At 42.3% G+C, this 20,000-nt stretch overlaps 4 protein-coding genes across 4 annotated transcripts in view; 1 reads left to right on the top strand and 3 right to left on the bottom strand.

Annotated features, from left to right (window-relative positions):
• The window catches only part of LOC134196893 (uncharacterized), a 7,826-nt gene extending 7,466 nt beyond the window's left edge, over positions 1 to 360 (bottom strand). Inside the window, exon 1 of the mRNA XM_062666111.1 lies at positions 1 to 360. This exon is cut by the window's left edge and continues 7 nt beyond it. Within this exon, the coding sequence (XP_062522095.1) occupies positions 1 to 306 (306 nt within the window). The 5' untranslated portion in view covers positions 307 to 360.
• Position 361: 1 nt separating this feature from the next.
• Positions 362 to 1,513, top strand: LOC134196896 (coiled-coil domain-containing protein 160 homolog). Its single transcript, XM_062666114.1, has one exon. The coding sequence runs from the start codon at positions 394 to 396 to the stop codon at positions 1,393 to 1,395; it is 1,002 nt and encodes a 333-aa protein (XP_062522098.1). The 5' UTR covers positions 362 to 393; the 3' UTR covers positions 1,396 to 1,513.
• Positions 1,514 to 3,414: 1,901 nt separating this feature from the next.
• On the bottom strand, positions 3,415 to 12,098 carry LOC134196251 (DNA-directed RNA polymerase II subunit RPB1-like). The gene is made up of 13 exons (XM_062665340.1): positions 12,043 to 12,098; positions 11,869 to 11,961; positions 10,691 to 11,790; positions 10,387 to 10,519; positions 9,783 to 10,118; positions 9,127 to 9,585; positions 8,350 to 8,568; positions 7,486 to 7,898; positions 7,213 to 7,378; positions 6,841 to 7,152; positions 5,422 to 5,997; positions 5,198 to 5,302; positions 3,415 to 5,138 (listed from the first exon to the last, which is right to left on the bottom strand). Exons 2-13 carry the CDS (start codon positions 11,944 to 11,946, stop codon positions 3,513 to 3,515), a joined length of 5,523 nt encoding a protein of 1,840 aa, XP_062521324.1. The 5' UTR covers positions 11,947 to 11,961; positions 12,043 to 12,098; the 3' UTR covers positions 3,415 to 3,512.
• A 1,434-nt stretch (positions 12,099 to 13,532) lies between these two features.
• Positions 13,533 to 20,000, bottom strand: part of LOC134196871 (uncharacterized) — a 22,250-nt gene continuing 15,782 nt past the window's right edge. The window contains exons 30-43 of the mRNA XM_062666092.1: positions 19,735 to 19,759; positions 19,568 to 19,674; positions 19,450 to 19,503; positions 19,274 to 19,393; positions 19,001 to 19,108; positions 17,970 to 18,104; positions 15,928 to 16,071; positions 15,626 to 15,698; positions 15,481 to 15,568; positions 15,352 to 15,421; positions 15,181 to 15,281; positions 14,558 to 14,621; positions 14,388 to 14,494; positions 13,533 to 14,329 (exon numbers count right to left, since the gene is read on the bottom strand). Coding sequence (XP_062522076.1) covers positions 13,738 to 14,329; positions 14,388 to 14,494; positions 14,558 to 14,621; positions 15,181 to 15,281; positions 15,352 to 15,421; positions 15,481 to 15,568; positions 15,626 to 15,698; positions 15,928 to 16,071; positions 17,970 to 18,104; positions 19,001 to 19,108; positions 19,274 to 19,393; positions 19,450 to 19,503; positions 19,568 to 19,674; positions 19,735 to 19,759 — 1,788 coding nt within the window. The 3' untranslated portion in view covers positions 13,533 to 13,737. The remainder of the gene's footprint in view (positions 14,330 to 14,387; positions 14,495 to 14,557; positions 14,622 to 15,180; positions 15,282 to 15,351; positions 15,422 to 15,480; positions 15,569 to 15,625; positions 15,699 to 15,927; positions 16,072 to 17,969; positions 18,105 to 19,000; positions 19,109 to 19,273; positions 19,394 to 19,449; positions 19,504 to 19,567; positions 19,675 to 19,734; positions 19,760 to 20,000) is intronic.

Consider the following 20,000-nt stretch of genomic DNA (forward strand, 5'->3'; position numbering starts at 1 on the left):
TTTCACTGGAATGCCCACAACGTCGCCAACCTCTTGCTTGAGGTGGGCGGCCAGTTTCGCAATGAAAGGAAGTGTAGACGCAAAAAAGCGCCTGGACTCTTCTGGAAGAGCGTATTGGTCGAAGAATATGTCCAAGCCTGACACTTCGCTTCTTCTTGTCTGGCCAGCACGATTTGTCACTGCTGCTACGTCTGTGAGCAAAGCCTGCAGAGAGTAGACATCCCTGCAACTACTTATACGAGAGAACAGCTGCATAAGGCGCCTCCAATTTCGTTCATTGTCACATGGAAGGGCGACGACAGACATCCCGCACTCACATTCGGGAAATCAAATAAACTAGGTCACGTGGTCTAAATTCGAATCTGGCTGTTGTCATGTAAAAGGCCTCGTAATATGTCTGAGGTATTTGACGGAAAGCATTGGGTGGAGGATCTTTTTCCTCCAGCATACGGTATTGACGATGTAATTATAAGCGATAGAGAACAAGGTCAACTGTCTTCTACTGTCTTCTCTGAATGGCTGCGAGACTGGCTGCCCTTTCCTCGTGCACGCCGCGTAGTAAAACGCAATGCAGAGGAGCAGACAAATCAACAGGAGACTGATAGAGTAAACAACGCAGAGCAGCAAGACAAGACAAGTCTGCCCACTAGGCTACACACGTCACGTGACGATGTCACTGCTCACATAGAAAGATCTGAAGATGAGAGAATGGTAGATACACAGTCAGCTGCTGTAGATTCTTCTTCGGAAGGAAGCGTGAAGGAAAGTGTGTGGACGTGGAATGAGCTGTGTGCATTGCGAGAACATTATGATAATATTCAGAGCGAAAAAATAAATTTGGAACTTCGTGTTAGTGATATGCAACAGCAATTAGATATGTCCACAAGAAAGTTGTCTGAATTGTTTCATGTAGCCGAAAGACAGTTTACTCTGATTCAGAAAATGAGACGAGAAATTGAGCAACTAAGAATAAAAATTACACAACAGAATGAAGAGAAGAGGAAAGCGAAAGAAAAGAGTGACGAACTTGATTGTGATAGAGAGAGGCTTGCAGCAGCTCTTCAAAGAGCAGAAACCAAGTCGGAGACACTGGAATTGATTGTTGCAGATAAAGAGCAGCAGATTTTTGACTTGAATGTGACATTACACAATCAGAAAAGCAAAGAGATCCTCACTGCAAAGACAGCTGTGATGTCACTGGAAGAGAAATACGCGGAGAAGGTAAAGAGTTTAACTACTGAACTAGCAGAAGGGAGAGTTGAGCTTGAGAGATGTCGTGAAGCACATAAAAGAGATAAGACAGCCCTAGATCAATTGAGGAAGCATTTTGCTGATCAGTCATTGTCGAGACATACATATCAAGCAGACTGCATGTCTTTTGTATATATTAATTAATTGAATGATGATATCTAAATGGGTCTGCTTTGCTTCTACAAAGTCAGATCCAGAACAGCAACTCAATTATTTAGAACATATATTATAATCATAGAGCATCCAGGTATATGTAAAATATATTGAGTTGTTAATTTGACATTGTAACTGACAACAAAGTGCATGATATGCCCCCTTCGGAACAAGACAACGTGCTACACCTAGTTATCTTATATTAATCATGGTAGGAGCAGCGGTATAGTGGCAGGACAGATGGAAGAAGATTTATTCTGTTGTTGCGACGTTGAGTCGACGGGCTCTCTGTTCTACCCCTGGTGGTAGAGTCTCTAGGATTGTGGATACCAAGAAATCAAACACCTACTAGTAGGGTGTAAATGCTCTAAGTAAGTACATGACTCAGCAGTAGGGTCTGGTTATTCGAGACTAGAATATATCTAGCGTGTGCTATAATGCCAAGTCTTTCATCCAAACTTATTCATAACTTCAAGTTTATTATATGATGACACATTAATTAATTAAACAAAAGTACTAAATGTAATAAAATAAAATATAGTCAGTGTTGTGTATCACTCTCCAATGCTCTCCTCACTGTTCCTCCCACTTTATAGCTTTATCACAAGCAGACAACAACTGCTTAACAGTTGCTTCTTTGTATTCAGTTGTCCAAGCTGACAAAACTAAATCCAGTTTTTCTTTTAACGTGTACTGTGGTTGTTTACATTCAGTCAGCAGTGCTTGTGAAACTCCAAGATATATGCCAATTTCATACCAACGATCTGAACCATTTTTGGCTACTTCCTCTTTGATGAGTGGAGTGGCCATCTCAGAGTCAGCTGGACTTGTTTCACCACATGTAGCTGTCTCTTTAGATTTTTCTAATCCAGATACTGCATTGAGTGACATGAGGTCACTCAAATGCCGTTGTGGCACAGATGGAATGTCAGCAACGAGTAGAGCATCATACAATTCACATACCTCTATTTGATTGTTTCTTGATTTTTGCCACTCACATAATATACGAGACGCTGCTGCTGGGGCAAAACTAGGGTCGGAATTCTTTTCATACAGCTCTGACACTGTAGACTGGTCAGTACCAATAATACTTGTTAGTTTAGGCCACCACTTTCCTATATCTGCTGCTATCTGTTACACATCCATTTGGTCTACTAAATTTCCACGTTCTGGTGAAACAACATCAGAGAGAGGAATACCTCCCTTTACACTTGGACACACTTGAACAAATGTGGGAAATACACTCCTAGTTTGTTTCCTCTCAAACACAGCTGCTCTAACTGATGGAAGCCACTCATATCAGGAAGATGCTGTATCTTACAGAAACTCAAATACAAGACTTTCAAATAGGTGAGCAATACAAATGTGTGGAGCGTTGTGTTGTGTGACAAATCCAGCTCTTCTATATCATTCAAGACTGTTGGCTTTCCTTTTGTCCCTGTGTTGTTATATTCGAAAGACTGCAGGTTGTTGAATGCTAAATTCAATTCGCGCAGTTTCACTTTGTTGGAGCTTGTGGACAAAGTCGCTTGTGTCAAACCATATCTCACCATTTCCCCTATCACAAGAGCACTGGGCAGTTGACATGACATTAATATTATAGCTCATGAAACAGCAAGGGAATGCAGAGCTATTATGATCAACACAGACAAAACCATAAGACATGGAAGATCACATCATAGTTCCCTCAGTTTGGCAATAGTTTTTGGTATAGAGTGTATGTTGTCTAGACAAAGTCTTAATTAATACCTTTAGTTTCCTCATCTTACAAATTTCTTCAAAAAGTTGAGGCAACGTTGCATATTAATTAATTAACAGCAAGCTACCTCAAGATGATAAATATGTGGATAAAGAACCTAACACACTTGACTGTACGTCATAGAACGTGGTGCACCCTAAGATGTTTCCTTGTTCTGCTTCGTTAGAACACTACTTCAAATCCTGGCACGTTTTCAAGTTTGCGTGTGTGTGCCTACATGTGCGCGGTGCGCGGTGAACTGTGAGCGGGTATCTTTAATTAAAACCTTTCATTAATTAAATTAAGTACATTCAAGACAAAATCGCACAATATTAAATTAAGTACATTCAAGACAAAATCGCACAATTCATCAAGAAAAAGACGGAGAATAGCTTGGAGAGGTAGGTGAGTAAGATGGAGACGTTGGAGAATATTTTGGAGATGAAGGTGAGTATGAGGGAGAAGTCGGTGAATACGATGGAGATGTTGGTGAATAGGTAGGAGATGTTGGAGAATACTTTGGAGATGTGGGAGAGTACTTGGGAGATGTTGGAGAGTACTTAGGAGATGTAGGAGAATACTTGTAGGTTGGAGATGATGGAGAATAGGATGGACTGCTAGGAGAATAACTAGGAGATGATGGAGAATAAGATGGAGATGAAGGCGAATAGCTGGGTGATGTAGGAGAGTAGGAAGGTGATGATGGAGAATATGATGGTGAAGTGGGTGAGTAGGATGGAGATGTTGGAGAGTAAGAAGGTGATGTAGGAGAATAAGATGGAGATGTAGGAGAATAAGATGGTGAAGTTGGTGAGTATGATGGCGACGTTGGTGAATACGATGGTGAAGTAGGTGAGTATGATGGAGATGTTGGAGAGTAAGATGGTGATGTAGGAGAATAAGACGGAGATGTAGGAGAATAAGATGGTGAAGTCGGTGAGTATGATGGCGACGTTGGTGAGTATGACGGTGAAGTAGGTGAGTATGATGGAGACGTTGGAGAGTAAGAAGGTGAGGTGGGAGAATACGACGGAGATGTAGGAGAATAAGATGGAGATGTAGGAGAATAAGACGGTGAAGTCGGCGAAAACGATGGCGACGTTGGAGAGTAAGATGGCGAACTGGGAGAATATCTTGGACTCGTCGGACTTGCAGGAGATGCAGGCTGTGGACTCCATCCGGGGCTGTAACCACCTCCCGGGCTGTAACCACCTCCGGGGCTGTAACCACCTCCAGGACTCAAACCACTGGCATCTGATCCAGCAAATGGAGAGAATGCAGGTCCACCGGGCGTCATACCACCAATACTGGGACTCCATGCCTCTTGGTAGGAAGGTGTAGCTCCCTGATTCCAGGGTGTCATCTGAGGCGACATGCCACCAGGAGATCCCGCATTGCCAAAGAACGAGCCGCCACTCAAACCGGGAGCCATCATCATCATTGTCGACGTGACAGGAATCTCCATTCCGGCCTTGCACTTCTCGGCATCGAGCAAGAGATCGAAACAACCGGTACCAAAGCGACCCACCTTGCCCATGATGATGTTCTCACTAACTCCCTTGATTGGATCGACTTCAGCTGCTGCCGCGGCTTCCATCAGTACGTCGACTGTCTCTTCAAACGAGCATCGCATCAAAGCTCCACACTCTTGTCGATTGATGCCGTGCCTAGTGATAGCCATCAAGTGCCCTCGTACTGTCATCACCTCACACAGCAAAGCCAAGTGACGATAATTCACATACGTGCCATCAAACGACAGCACGTGATTCATCTCTTTCTCTAACGCTCGCCGCACAGCCTCGATACCCAGAACAGACAGAATCTCACAAATATCGTTGGACGTCGTACGCACCGGGTCAACAAACTCCTCGCTCAGCACACGCATCAGGTTTGCACCGTCTGTTTCTAAGATCCACTCCGTGAGGCTCTTGAATGCACCAGTTTCGTCAATGACCGTGCGCTTCTTAGATTCTTCTTTCGGCAGATGCAGGTAAACCTGACATTACAACGTGGAGGAAAATGGCAACAACAAATGAGTAACAAAACATAAGTTACCTTCGAGATCTGTTCGATGCCTTGCAGAGTCATGTCTGTCAGCATGTTGGATTCAATGCATCTTAGAAATACATCGTCATCCATCTTGTCAACCTGAGTCTCTTCCTACAGATACCATAATCAACACTGAGACACACAAACAGACAGACAGACATACACACACAGATGGACGTACACACAAATAAACCAACAAACAAATGGGTAAATGTATAGACAAAACTTACATCCTGGAACTTGTTGTCTCCCTCACTGTTCATGATCCTGACGCGCAGCACAAGTTTCTCTGCATTATCGTCATTGAATATGCAGTTGAGATCGTCGCCGAATCCCTGATTGATCTTCTCCGCTATTTGCTCCATCGTCAGCTGCTTGTCGACCATACGCTTACGATCCAACTCGATCCTCAGCAGCCACGGCGAAATACGACTGACATCAAAGTCTGGCATCTCGTAATACACATTGACCCATTCTTGATCTTCAGGAATAACTGTGTTCATCGGGTCAGGATCGTAGTATATTGCCGTGTTTGCAGTGACCTTGCGAAGAGTCGTGTGCTCCAAACGACACAAAATCTCTTTGCACTTCTCAGCATCGTTCGCAGCAGCACCGAGAACAAAGACGGTCAACGATGGAGTTTTCGGTCGTTTTGAGACGTTGATTATCTCTTTGAGCCTTGGAACTCCCAGGGTGATATTCTTTGCCGACACTCCGGCGTAATGAAACGTGTTGAGAGTCATCTGAGTACACGGCTCGCCCATCGATTGAGCAGCTAGAGCACCAACCATCTCACCAGGCTGCACCTACGCATAAACAAAAATGTTTCCCAATCATTAAGTAACACAATCGAGCAGAGCAAGCCGACATGCGTCGCAGTGGGACTTTTTCTCTCGCACAATGTATGAAACAAAATCAAAACAGATCAGTTCTGACTTGGCCGACATGTGCAGCATACAAACCACAGAAAATAACAACATCGCAATATGACCATCAATATACTTCATTTATACTCTTAACCTGCATTACATTCTACACATGTCATACACTGTAACAAGTATCACCTACAACTTGGTATTGTCAAGGTAATAGCTGATTATGGCCATTCCACAATTGCCTCAATTTTAAACACAAAGGAAAGAAACAATTTAAGAGTGGTGATGTGTGTGCTAAACATGGCCACCTTGCCATCCGGTCCTGTCAGATGTCATAACTGTTCACATCTTCGTGGCTCTATTTATCATTAAAATCAGCTACTAAGACTACAGTGTATCCTGAGATATCCGACTGTCACATATCTGACCTTCACTGTCCCACTGATATAATCGTCTCAATCATCTAATGCTTAGTGGCTAGTTACATAGTATCGACCGTGTAGCAGCTGGTGGTAAAAGGAAATGTAACTTACAAGTGACCTACGTGTGTAGTGCTCACGATAACGATTCATAGAAAGCAACAGTTGCAAACATCGTCCCATACCGAGCCACCATCACTCAAAAATTAGGAGTTGGGATGCTTCATGCATCCAGCCCTCTTTTTAATATCTACTGCACACACGGAGTCGGATATGATCTACACTGTACTACAGTACCATTACTATATCTTCCAACTCTGTCTATACCAAACAAAAAGCATCAACCAACACTCACCATTGCCTGCTTGAATTTGGCTTCTATCTCTCCCAGCACCCAGTCAAATGCTTCTGCAGATAATTTGTGTTCGAAGGCTACTCTCTTGGAACACAATATCGACCTGAGAAGAACGCTGAAGAGAAGAGTCGCATTCTGCTGTGCCTGGCGACTAATGGGATCACCGCCGCCGATGACAATCAGCCGACTGCTGAGATCTCGTACTCCCTCAACGACTTTAAGAGGAGAGAGATCGGTGGGCTGTCGCATATCGATGTGAAACACTTTCTGTGCATTCCAAATGAGACGTTCGAGGTTGACCGGCAAAACAACCTGAGATACCAACATACGGACATCAGTTGACTAGTTAAGTTGTTTATCTATCTGTCTTACTCTGTCTTCTCCTTTAGGAAAGATGGCTCTGATTGCTTCCCTGTCGTCACACAGCTGCCTCCACTCTTGGTCCAACTCGTCTTGAACATGAGCTCTTGACACCACCTCTTTGACTACATCATCGTGCAAGTGATTTCTCATAATGCGCTCATCTTCATAATCAAATCTGAGAGAAAACAGTCATCATGCTTTCAAAAATAAAAATCGGCATTATAACTCGTGTGTGTGTGTGTGTGTGTGTGTTGAGTATTCAAGAGAATGAGAGTCTCTTACTTGAATCGACGTTGGAAGGCAACATCTGATGGTTTCAAAGTAGGGAGTTTCTGTGACTCCACGGCCGTCCCATCCATTCCATCTTCACCATAACAAAATTGCACTAACTGCTGTTGAGCATTTCTGATAGTGCCATCATACTGCACCATCACTGATTCCATAGCTTTAATCAAACGCCTCTGAATGTAACCGGTTTCACTTGTTTTCACTGCTGTATCAATGAGACCCTCTCGACCACCCATGGCGTGAAAGAAGAACTCATTGGGTGTCAGACCGGCCAAGTAAGAGTTCTCAACAAAACCTCGACTCTCAGGGCCGTAATCATCTTTAATAAAATGAGGCAAAGTGCGATGTCGAAACCCAAATGGAATACGTTTTCCCTCCACATTTTGCTGACCGACACACGCAATAACCTGGAGAAGGAACACAATCCATTAGACTATTGGAGGGATGCATCTCACAATACACTAGACTATTGTATTGAAGGGATGCATCTCACAATACACTAGACTATTGTATTGAAGGGATGCATCTCACAAATACACTAGACTATTGTATTGAAGGGATGCATCTCACAATACACTAGACTATTGTATTGAAGGGATGCATCTCACAATACACTAGACTATTGTATTGAAGGGATGCATCTCACAAATACACTAGACTACAGTTTTGGAAGAGTGCATCTCTCAATACATGTCAATACATTAGACTATTGTATTGGGGGAATGCATCTCTCAATACATTAGACTACATTTTATAGTATTGAAGGGCTGCATCTCTCAATACATTACACTACTGCATCTCTCATCTAACAGAGATCATGCATCGCTTATCCCATCATATTGCAAGGATGTAGATCACCTGTGATATATTGATTTTCGATCCCTTCGAGCCGGCAACAACCATCGCCTTGAAGTTGTTGAAATTTGACAACGAACGCTGCGCACTTCCACCCGTCTTATCTCGAGCATCGTTTAGAAGGCGATTCACTTGGTTCTCAAACGTCTGCCGAAGTGTGTTACCTGGCGTCGGATCCAATTTGTCATTGTGAGCATCTTCAATAACATTAATCACTTCAGCCTACAGACAAAGCATAACATTTGCAACAAACTCTACCCAAACAAAGTGCCAAATATATATTACCCACTGTATATATATGCATATACATTACCTGAGGCCCGGATATCCAGGCTAAGACTATTGAGCACACTCGATATAATCCAACAATCAGAATTTATATATATATATAAATATATATCATTGATATTTGACAAAATGTTGCAACATGTTTTGTTACAATGATAAAACACAGCAGCACCATTCAACGCTATTCAAATGTAGCATTTTAATTCAGCATGCACTTACATAAAAAACGTGTGCCATAAAACCATTCTACCACGCTTGCTGTTGTCTTACAACTATAAAACTTATTTCCATTTCTGTATTGTCATCTGTGGTAACTTCCAACTGGAATGCTTGCTTTATGAATCTGCTCTCTTTGGTTATGCGATCCTGGCATGTGTACTGACATGTGTACGACATGCACATCAAACATGTGACTACACACATGCATCATGCAGCACTCATTCAACGTCTGCATTCATTCATGAAAATACACCACGTAAGACAGGTAATTGCCTTTGCATCTCTGATCGTTTTCTGTATGTCTTGATACGTCTCAGAATCGGCAATACAATCACCAATACCGATGCTGTGACCTTCCAGCAGTAGCCAATTGTTCACGACTGTCTGTATGTTTCCATAAAACTCTCGTGCAACTTCATGTCCTTGTTCCATTGCCACTACGTGTACCAAACTGCCGGCTGATGTACCGAGAGACTTCTTGCACAAAATGCCTGTCAAGAGTTCTCCATTTTCAATCAACACTCGTGTGTCTGCTGGCGTCATGTGACGATATGGACCATCGTCTTCACTATCATCATGTGCACTGTGCAGTCGAATGCAATTGACTTGACCAGGAATAATCAAACTGAAGATCTGCTTCCCGGTCCAAAGTGGCTTGGGTTTTAGAATTGCTGGCTGAGGAACTTTACCATTCCAACTTGGCAGCCACATCAACAAATTCATGACAGAATCCTAAAGAATAAATATTAGTAGGTGATACTTGCTGATCTGTCATGCCTATCCCACCTGGTCTACAGCGTGGTGTGCGTGTGCATGTGGTGTGTGTGTGTGTGTGTGTGTGTGTGTGTGTGTGTGTGTGTGTGTGTGTGTGTGTGCCCATTCATTTTCACCAAAAATTCTCTTCAATCAACATATGGCAATCTCTCTACCTTTTCTATAAAGACATCCCTCTTTGTCATTTTAGTAACAGCCGTGAGTGAATCCTGCACTATGCCCATGACTGGTCTGTTAGACTGCGGAGTGATGAGCTGACGAGGCACCATTATCAACTCACTGATCTCAGCTCGCGTCTCCATTGACTGTGGAACATGCATGTTCATCTCGTCTCCATCAAAGTCAGCATTGTATGGAGTCGTCACACTCAGGTTGATCCTGAATGTTGACCACGGCAAAACATGCACCTTATGACCCATCATAGACATCCTGTGCAATGTTGGCTGACGATTAAACAAAACAATGTCTCCATCAACAATATGACGCTCAACCTATACACAACACCAACATCACAACCAAACAACAGGAGACATAAATAATCAATAAAACAATTGTGTGTGTGTGTGTGTGTGTTCAGACAGCACAACATGCACATTTAATCGCACCACTGAGGGTCTGGCAGTGGGTTCTACCATTGCTGGCTCTGACAGACTGACTCAACATCATAAAACATCTTAATCATGACACACCAAACACATTATGATAACTACGTGTGTATCGTTTAGTGGCTTTGTTATTACAAAACCGTCACATACAAACCTTGTATCCAAACTGCAAGTGAATGTCGGATGCCTTTGGGTGATATCGCAGGTCGATGCGAGTGCCATCGTCTCGTACGATGTACTTGGCTCCCGGATATTGTGTGGCTCCTCGCCTCACAAGTGCATGCATCCTATACATGACAGCAATACATAGTACCATGCTATAATAGTTAATACACACATGTACCTAACATAACATCAGATCCTAATGTCATTCAATAATAAAATTATGATTTCAAGTTTCTGCATTATGTAAATTCATCACTTGATGACATAAATTTGTCAAATTAATATCAACCAACCTGTCAATATTAAATGGTGTCACGAGCTCGGGAAACGAGAGATTTTGAGCAATCGATCTCGGTACACCCAACTCATCGATAGGAAGATTAGGATCCGGAGTAATCACAGCACGAGAAGAAAAATCGACTCGTTTTCCCATCAAGTTTCCTCGCACTCGACCCTCCTTTCCTTTCAGCCTCTGCTTCACTGACTTCAAAGGTCGACCGGATCTTTGTATGGCCTTTGGCATACCAGGTATCTCGTTGTCAACCAGCGTAGCAACATGAAACTGCAATATCCTGACGTCTTCCATCAGAATATGAGCAGCAGCTCCATTCAGCTCGTTACGCCGTAGTGTGTTGTTTGCCTTCACAACGTCGGCCAGTTTGTGTGTGAGATCGTCTTGATTACGAGCCGTACCAAACATCGTGACTGCAGGTCTGACAGCCAGAGGTGGCACGGGCAACACAGTGACGATCATCCAGTCCGGACGAGCAAACCGAGGATCCATTCCAAGTATATGACAGTCCTCATCAGAAATACGCTTAAACACTTCGTGAACTCTCTCCGCGCTTAGAGTGATTTTCTTCTCTTGAGACTCGTCATTCACATGCTTCCATTCCCCGGTCAATTCCAGTCCATTTCGTCTCAGCTTTGGCTGAAATCGGCCACACCCCTCGTGCCCCTTTACCACTGGTGTTTGTGTCGCTTCGCCTTCCTGAGTTTGTTCACTCTCTTCTGCAGTCTCACAAATCGTCTTACTCTTACACAAATCATAAATTGCCTGCATACGACGTCCAGCATTGTACTTCGTCTTTGACAAAATCTCCTGCACGTTTTCGTTCTTCGAATCGATCAGAAGACGAGAGCAATAAAAGCAAACGCATCGAAGAAGTTTCAGAGTCTTTGTGATAAATCCCACGTGATATACGGGCTTTGCGAGTTCAATGTGACCAAAGTGTCCCGGACACTGATTCATGTTACCGGCACATGTTTGGCACTTGGCATAGCGGTCTACAGCGCCTTGACGTGGGTCCATGAGGCCGCCAATCTTGGGACGACCGGCCTCCATCGTATACGCATACTGGATGCCACTGGGAATGGTCACGGACATCCGTTTCTACAAATTAGGACAAAGGGGGACCCGATAATAAGTCAGCAAGATTATCGCGCGTTTGTTTGCTAGCGTAAGTCTTACGAGTTCTTCAGGACTGAAGATGCCAAACTGAATCCGTTTCACTGCACGGACCGGCGCTGAAGAGTCATGTGTCGCCATGCTCACGATATCTGCCTGCAAGCACCCGCCCCAAATTAGAGACAAGCACAAGCAAAAACAACGCGTCTACGGTCCTAAATCGGACGACGAACTCACCACGGCACGACGGCAGCCAACTGCGCAGAGAACGACTGAACTGCGCAACACGTCCCTTTATATACCAGTCGCTTGGGGTCATCCGCAGGGGCACTGATGTCATCCGTGACGTAATCTTGAAATGTTGATATCAAGTGTGCTTGCTTAGTCATAGTCATAGCGACCTACGACTCCTCAGCGCCTGTCCATCCAGTGAAACGCATTCAGTTGGACATTCTCTGTCTTGTAGAAATCGTAAGACTTCAGTATCCTCAGGGTCAAACTAGTTTTGCACGTGACGTCTCCCAGCACCCTTACCAGTAGGAGAGAGACAAATTGGTAGGAGTGGCAGCGTCGGCTTCTAAGCCTGTCTACTGGAAGGAAATGATGTGTTTGAATAGATCATACTACAATACATTTCAACAAACTACACTCTAGTCTATCCTAATGATATTATGACATAACTACAACAATAATACTGCAACCACCAACCGGAAAACAATCATTCGTTGATTAATTAAAATTTTAATCTAGGTACTTGTAAGTTCTACAGAAACAGAAAGCAAGCTACCGGATGAATACAACGCTTTTCTACCAGACCTACAGCCTCGCAAAACATAAAAATGAAGATCATAGAAGAGCAAACACTACTCTGCACCTTATAATATATATATATATATATATATATATATATATATATATATATATATATATATATATATATATATATATACATGTATATATATATCCAGGACTTTAGTATGGTATGTCCTTTTTTCTGGAAAGAGAGATGCTAACTTCTTTTGGCATGTAGTTGTCGATTTGCTTGCTCCACCGGTACATGCAAAGCTAGGAGGTGTAAAGGAGGCCATTTCTACTAGCTGCAAACGGTCTTCATATTTCCTCTTTTTCTAGATCTACTGTTCTTATTTTTGTTAATTAACATGATGCGATCTAGATACGGGATATGTCATGCAGGTATGACTCTGCAGTAGGATTGACAACATGCATGCCTGCATGTCTACTACCTGTGCATGTACAGCTAGGTGAGTGGAAGGAGCAGTCAGCAGTCAGTGTTACATACAGTTTATGAGGTGGGTTGGGGGCTATATATATATATATATATATATATATATATATATATATATATACTGGAGTCGCTCCCGGGCGTACTGTACCTGAGGCATTTTTTGAATGAGGCTTGGAGTCTAAATCTGCATCTCGAACGTGTGACTCATGATCAGGCCAGTATTTCAGCAGCTACAGCTTCTGAAAGCTGGTGCAAATGTTGCATGCAGATTAATTCAGCGGAGGCGGATGCAGGATGGGCACTGGGCACATGCCTTGCTGCCCCCTGGCAGTAGAGATTATACATATTGCCAAATGAAACCCTCAGAATTTGCTGAGACCTTAGTAGCAATCTTTCAATAAGAACTGATTTCAAATAATTCAAGTCTATAGTAATAATTCAATCTAACCACATATTTGCTGACAACGTAGGTAACCTGATATCCCAGATATTGCCATCTTTTAATTCAGAATCACAACAACACAAGCAAAACCTTCTTGAGACCAATAGAAAACAACATTATTAGAAAATATGGTATCAATGAAACATTTTAAAAATTATCAGCAGTACCGTATTTTTGACCAAGAACAAATCCAATGTAATATACATGTATGTATACACAGCAACAAAGTATTGACTGATTTACACTAGCCATTCGAGCCTAATCGTAGAGCATCTAGCAAAGCATCCGGACTCGCCAAAGCAATGAGAGGCGATTGTTGATAATGATCCAGGACACTCTTGTTAGCCAATGGAGTGTCACTGGACACTTGCTTCAATTGCAGTCGAAATTGAGGAAGTATAACTTGTTCAAATGCCTTCGCTGTGTGTGCCTTTCCTGTCGTGAAACACACAATGTCTACTCCACTCTGTTGGTTCTCAGTGTCCATTTCAGATCCTGAGTCTTCAGGCAAACCATTCAGAAGAACGTTTACTCGTTTGTTTAAGTCCTTCCCAAGATTATTCAAAATCTCATTCCAAAGTCTTTCATCTTCTATCGTTAAGCTGCTAATAAATTCTTCACCATCACCATCTTCACGACCTTCAGTGTCTTCCAACTCGTCCGCTACTGTTGTCCCACCATTTCTTTGTCTACGAAGAGAACGACTCGAACATTGACTCATCTTTGCAGTGACTGACGCCAAAACTTTTAATTGAAACTCAACACTAAATGTCTTGACAATAGACCAAAGGCAATCATCTTGTTGCCCTTGATCAGCATCATCAATACATGTAACACTGCAAAAAGACATCGTATTGAAAGAAAGCAGTATCATGCATTCAACTGTACTCACACCTAAGACAAAGATGGCACAAAGAAGAGCCATAAACAGTCAAGTGTTGTGACAGGGTTTTCTCCAAAATTTGAATACTGATCTTCTGTTCATGCCAGAAGTAGCAAATCTAATAAAGACAACTACAGTAGAACAAACACGGGTAACTTAGTATAGAACAAACTTTCACAACCTGCTGCAACATTTGCATTGCAATTTGTTGAATGTCAAAGATGTTTGCTTCGGCTGCCAGTTGTCTAACCACAAATACATACAGCTTGACACACACACACACACACACACACACACACACACACACACACACACACACACACACACACACACACACACAATGGACAAATGTTAAGCCCTCCACGTCTTTCGATGTCAACCTTGAGGTCAGTTGCGGAGATAGCTCCCCTGCCTCTACAGACAGGGCCTCCATGCGCTACGTGGAGTCTTGGGGCCAGTGCTACAATCCACCTGGAGCTTGGCCAGAGTCATCCAGGGGCACTGACAATGGCGCAGCTCTGGGACTAGACACCAAGGCCCACACGTACCCGTCTGCTGCATGATGTTGCTGCCAAGCCAGCGGTCTTGTCCACCCCAGTCAATGACCAGGTACTCATTTATACTCCTGGGTCGAGAGAAGCAAGTGTGGGTGAGTTCACACACACACACACACACACACACACACACACACACACACACACACACACACACACACACACACACACACACACACACACACACACATGCATGTCTGCATATTCATTGCAACACATACACGCATGCGCACTACTAGAATCTACTCACTCTGTGCAAAACATGATCGCCTGACATGCCATCACAACCACTTTCTCTCTAGTTTTCTCAGAGGAGAGTGAAGCTGCTGCCTTCAACTTGTACTTGAGACACTGATACGTATACACAACAAATGTTTCCATGCTACAAATGAAAGACATCCACGATGTATTCTTGACCTACTTGTGACCAATTTGCTTTCAGTTCATATATAAAGGCAACACTTTCCCAGTCTTGCCAAGCTATAACGTGCCTATATATTATTCATTTATGTAAACAATTGCTCTAACTGATGCACTGTGTATGTCAAACCTAAGAATAAGGTGAGACCGATAGATGCCTGACAAGCATCTCAATGCCTCTTTCAAGGCTCCTTGGTCATAAGCCAACTGCGCTGGATCTGTACGATGTCTAAGTACAACAGCAAGTCACGTGAAAAACTTGTGTGTGTATTCACCTTCTCTTGAAAACGCAGGAAGAGCATCCCAATCAAGCTCAAATACAATGCTGGTTTCTGATTGATCATCGTTCTATAAAGTAAAATGAAAAAATAAAAATTTGCATGTACACGTGAATGCATGACTGCACGCACACAGTGAGTGAGTGAGTGAGTGACACACACACACACACACACACACACACACACACACACACACACACACACACACACACACACACACACACACACACACACACACACACACACACACTTGCATGCACACACACACACACACACACACACACGCATGCACAAGTTACCTGTACCAGTGCCTCTTCCTCCTCTTGCACATCAGGATTCGTTACTTTTCTGTTTCTCTTTACTGTCAAGCCTTGTAACAGAGTCGGCTGGGAAGTAAATTTAAACCCATCAACACTCACTGTTTCCCTCATTTCAAACCCAAGCTGCAATAAATAACAGCAACATCAAACTAAATTACACTAGATGTACACATTTGTCTGGTATCAATCCACAAGCAAAGTTTGGAATTCTTGTAAACATTCTGTTTTGGCTGCATGCAGAACAAAACGTTGCTGACTGGAAAAACAGTAAAACATGCAATATGCCAAGATTCTCTGATTATCATAAACCGCATCTCTTTCTCACGTCAAAAACTAAATATTGTCCACCCTTGAGTGAAGTATCAGTTGGCACGGCTATTTCAACATAAATGTCACTATAGCCTTCAAACATTGTGTCATTGCAAGTATAGACCATCAATATAACTGTTGTTGTGCATCGTTGGTAACCCCTTTTGTTTGAAAAGTTGGTAATGAAGCAAAGCTCAGTAAAAAACATATGGGTACTGACCCAAAATGAAGAAGTACTAAAGTGCTAAACCCTTGGCTGCTAGCTTAGGTTACAAGAAATTGAAGAATGCATATATGATAAGTAATGAAATACAAGGTCACGTGCAGGTCACTAAACACCACATGCCAAGACATATCTATATACAGCTATCTGAGAAGGACCGGCAGTCTTGTGCCAAATAGCTTCATTCGCACCAAACCGATGAGAAACACAGTATAGTCCGCATACTGCTATCAAACTAACCTAATTTAATGAGCACACGTGCAGTAGGTGTGTTGAGTGGTCACGTCATTGACTTATTGGTCTACAGTGGTATTACTATAACCCTAGCGCATAAGTTAATATTAATAAGTGTATTCTCTCTAGTCAAAAATAGTATTTTTGGCACACCATGCACCAAGTACTCTCTTTATATGCTCCTGGTACTACTTAAGCAAAATATGGCATGCTGTACAGTGTATACCAGCATTCCTTAGAGAGAGAACATTCCAGTCTTGCTGTAAAAATTATTAATTCCTATTGTGAACACATTATACAAACTTTCAACCAATTGAAGTGCGATGCCAGAGTGAGTGTTTAGAACAATACTGTCTCTCAAGACAACAAATACCACGTCATGTATGTAGATACCGTATAACTGGTTATTTCTGCAATCACAATATTTCTGTGAATTCTGCGAAGAATTCATGGAGCGCACAAATAAAATTCGCAGATATTTAAGTCTATCCTTGGAGTCCCAGGCAGCCACTGTTTCAACACTTGCACAGTTCCAGTGTTGCACGTGTATTGCCATGTTGGCGAAGGTCGTTTTGCAAATGAATATCACTATTTCAGACCCCTTCCTACACCAGCAAGCCAAAACTGCTAACACGGAAACAAGTCAGCCGTCCTCAAGTTCCAAGATAGGCGACATTCCTGGAATTCGTGAGAGCACTGTTCACTTAGTCAAGCAATGCTATTTGAGCAAGGTAGCTAAGAATGCAGAACACAATTCGCACTAGTTAGAACGTTTGTCCAAATTCTCAAAAATGCAGTAATTTAAGACTGCAGAAATATCCGGTTATATGGTATGTATACATCTGTAGTACAGGTACACTTTAACACTGTGTTTTAGAGCTGCCACCAACTATATGCCTACCACCACCGTAGCGTAAGGGACTGGAGGAGGCTTTATCCTCCCCAGTTTGTAGGTGTGTCAAAAAGAAATACCACATTTTCCCTAAATTCCCAAAGTCAGCTTAAATCTTATAATTAGTGTGGTATATGTTACCAACGACGTCAACCATCCGTTTAGATGGTACACATCAACATTTCAGTATGATAAACCCATGTCAAAAGAAGTTTTGGACAAGGAAAGTGAGCATGCCCATCACGTGTATAAGCTTAAGGTGAGAAACACTTTCCGGCAAAGGCGGCCATCCATGCTGGGGTTTGATCAGCTCCTCCTAACTTGAGGACTATGTTACGGTGATGTGCCTACTAATCAAACAACCTGGCCTTGATCCTCTCTGCCCCATACCCACACACGTCCATTGATATCCATTGCAGCAGAGAATTGGTCACCACAAGCAATACTTCGTATCTTGTTACCGATTGATGAAACCATCTTAGGCCGAGTCTGAATCAGCTGTAGCAACAAATAAGAATAAACACTGCACACACACACACACACACACACACACACACACACACACACACATGCACACACACATACATACACACGCATGCACACATACTAAATTATAGATAATACACTATTACATGTAAGTAAAAGTTCAGTAGTCACTACAAAACTGAATTACATAATACATACATGTACATTCATAAATAGATACATTTAAATTTGATAAATCTAACTGTGCAAACGTTTTTGGTGTAACAAACAATAGCTAAACTATCAAACTTCCTTATGCATTACAATTCATTATATTTGAATACAATGTGTATAGATTATGCAATGTGTGTATATATTATTGTAACTTATGCATTACATATTATTCCTCCAAATATATATGTATCATTATGCATGTATATATGCATGAATGTATGAATGTATGAATGCATATATATATATATATATATATATATATATATATATATATATATATCTGTGTGTGTGTGTGTGTGTGTGTGTGTGTGTGTGTGTGTGTGTGTGTGTGTGTGTGTGTGTGTGTGTGTGCGCATGTATCTATGTATGTATGTATGCATGTATGTATGTATGTGGCTCAATTGGTTAGAGTGTGCAGTTGGAGATTGGCAACATCCGGGACCTTTGGGTCAGAGTTCAAGTGCGGGAGGGCCACATACATAAGTTCTCTTGGGCAAGGAACTAACATACAATTGCCTCTCTCTCTGGAGTGTCAGTTCTGTCCAAGCAGCAAATTAAAGCACATGGTGACAAATAATGACTGCTGATAGAGATAGATTGTAATGATCGTAGCAAGTGCTTAGTGTCTGTATCTAACCTGGGCCTTATGGGCTCTTGTAACAAAAAAATGTATGTACATAATATGCCACACTCACCACTTCCTGCTTGAGCTCATATCCCAACTGGCCACACTCATTTGCACCCCATGAATAGACCCAGCCTGTTTCTGTCAACAACTGACAATGATTAGCTCCACACCACAACTACAACACAATATAAAAACAACTCATTTTCAACAAGTCACAGACATAAATAATTAACTACGTAATAACACGTCTAAAATTAAATCATTAACTTCAACAGATAAACGACTACCTCAGTTGAAACAATATCGCATTTCCATGGCAACAATGTCTATGCCTGCCTACCTGTGATATTTTTGAGTCAAGAACACACATAATTCTCTGAGGAACCGAAGAGTGATATGCAACTCTATGACGGCGGGAAGGTCTTGAACGTTGACCCTGTAAATGATCAACATGTGGAACCTACCCCAACAACACACTTCAATATATCGAAACAACAAAATAGCAATTGCACTTACCGGTTTCAACTGACGTCCCCACATAAAGACACGCTGAGATTTTGTTGCAGCAACCTTGATTTCAAACCCACCAGTCAACAAAAATCTCAATTGTCTGATATTGCATAAACTGACATACCGTGTGAAAGAGACCACAATCTAATAAGTAGACATCCTGCAAGCTTTCTATAACTTGAGGAGTAACCGTCTTTGTTATGCTGCCCAATCCCAATTGGCCTTGGATACCTAAAAGTGTATGCTATATGAATCGCATACAATAGCCATGTGATTGCCATTTACTCATACCATTGCCAAACGTCAACACTTTGCCCTACAGATCATACCATAAATCAACAGTTAACAATGTGTTTGTTTGTTTGTTGTTGTTGTTGTTCTTGGTGATGGTAGTAACTGTAAAGATAGCGGCAGTGTGTGTGTGTGTGTGTGTGTGTGTGTGTGTGTGTGTGTGTGTGTGTGTGTGTGTGTGTGTGTGTGTGTGTGTGTGTGTGTGTGTGTGTGTGTGTGTGTGTGTGTGTGTGTGTGTGTGTGTGTGTGTGTGTGTGTGTGTGTGT

This window comes from Corticium candelabrum, chromosome 21, assembly GCF_963422355.1.
Source record: "Corticium candelabrum chromosome 21, ooCorCand1.1, whole genome shotgun sequence".
NCBI classification, from domain to species: Eukaryota; Metazoa; Porifera; class Homoscleromorpha; order Homosclerophorida; family Plakinidae; genus Corticium; species Corticium candelabrum.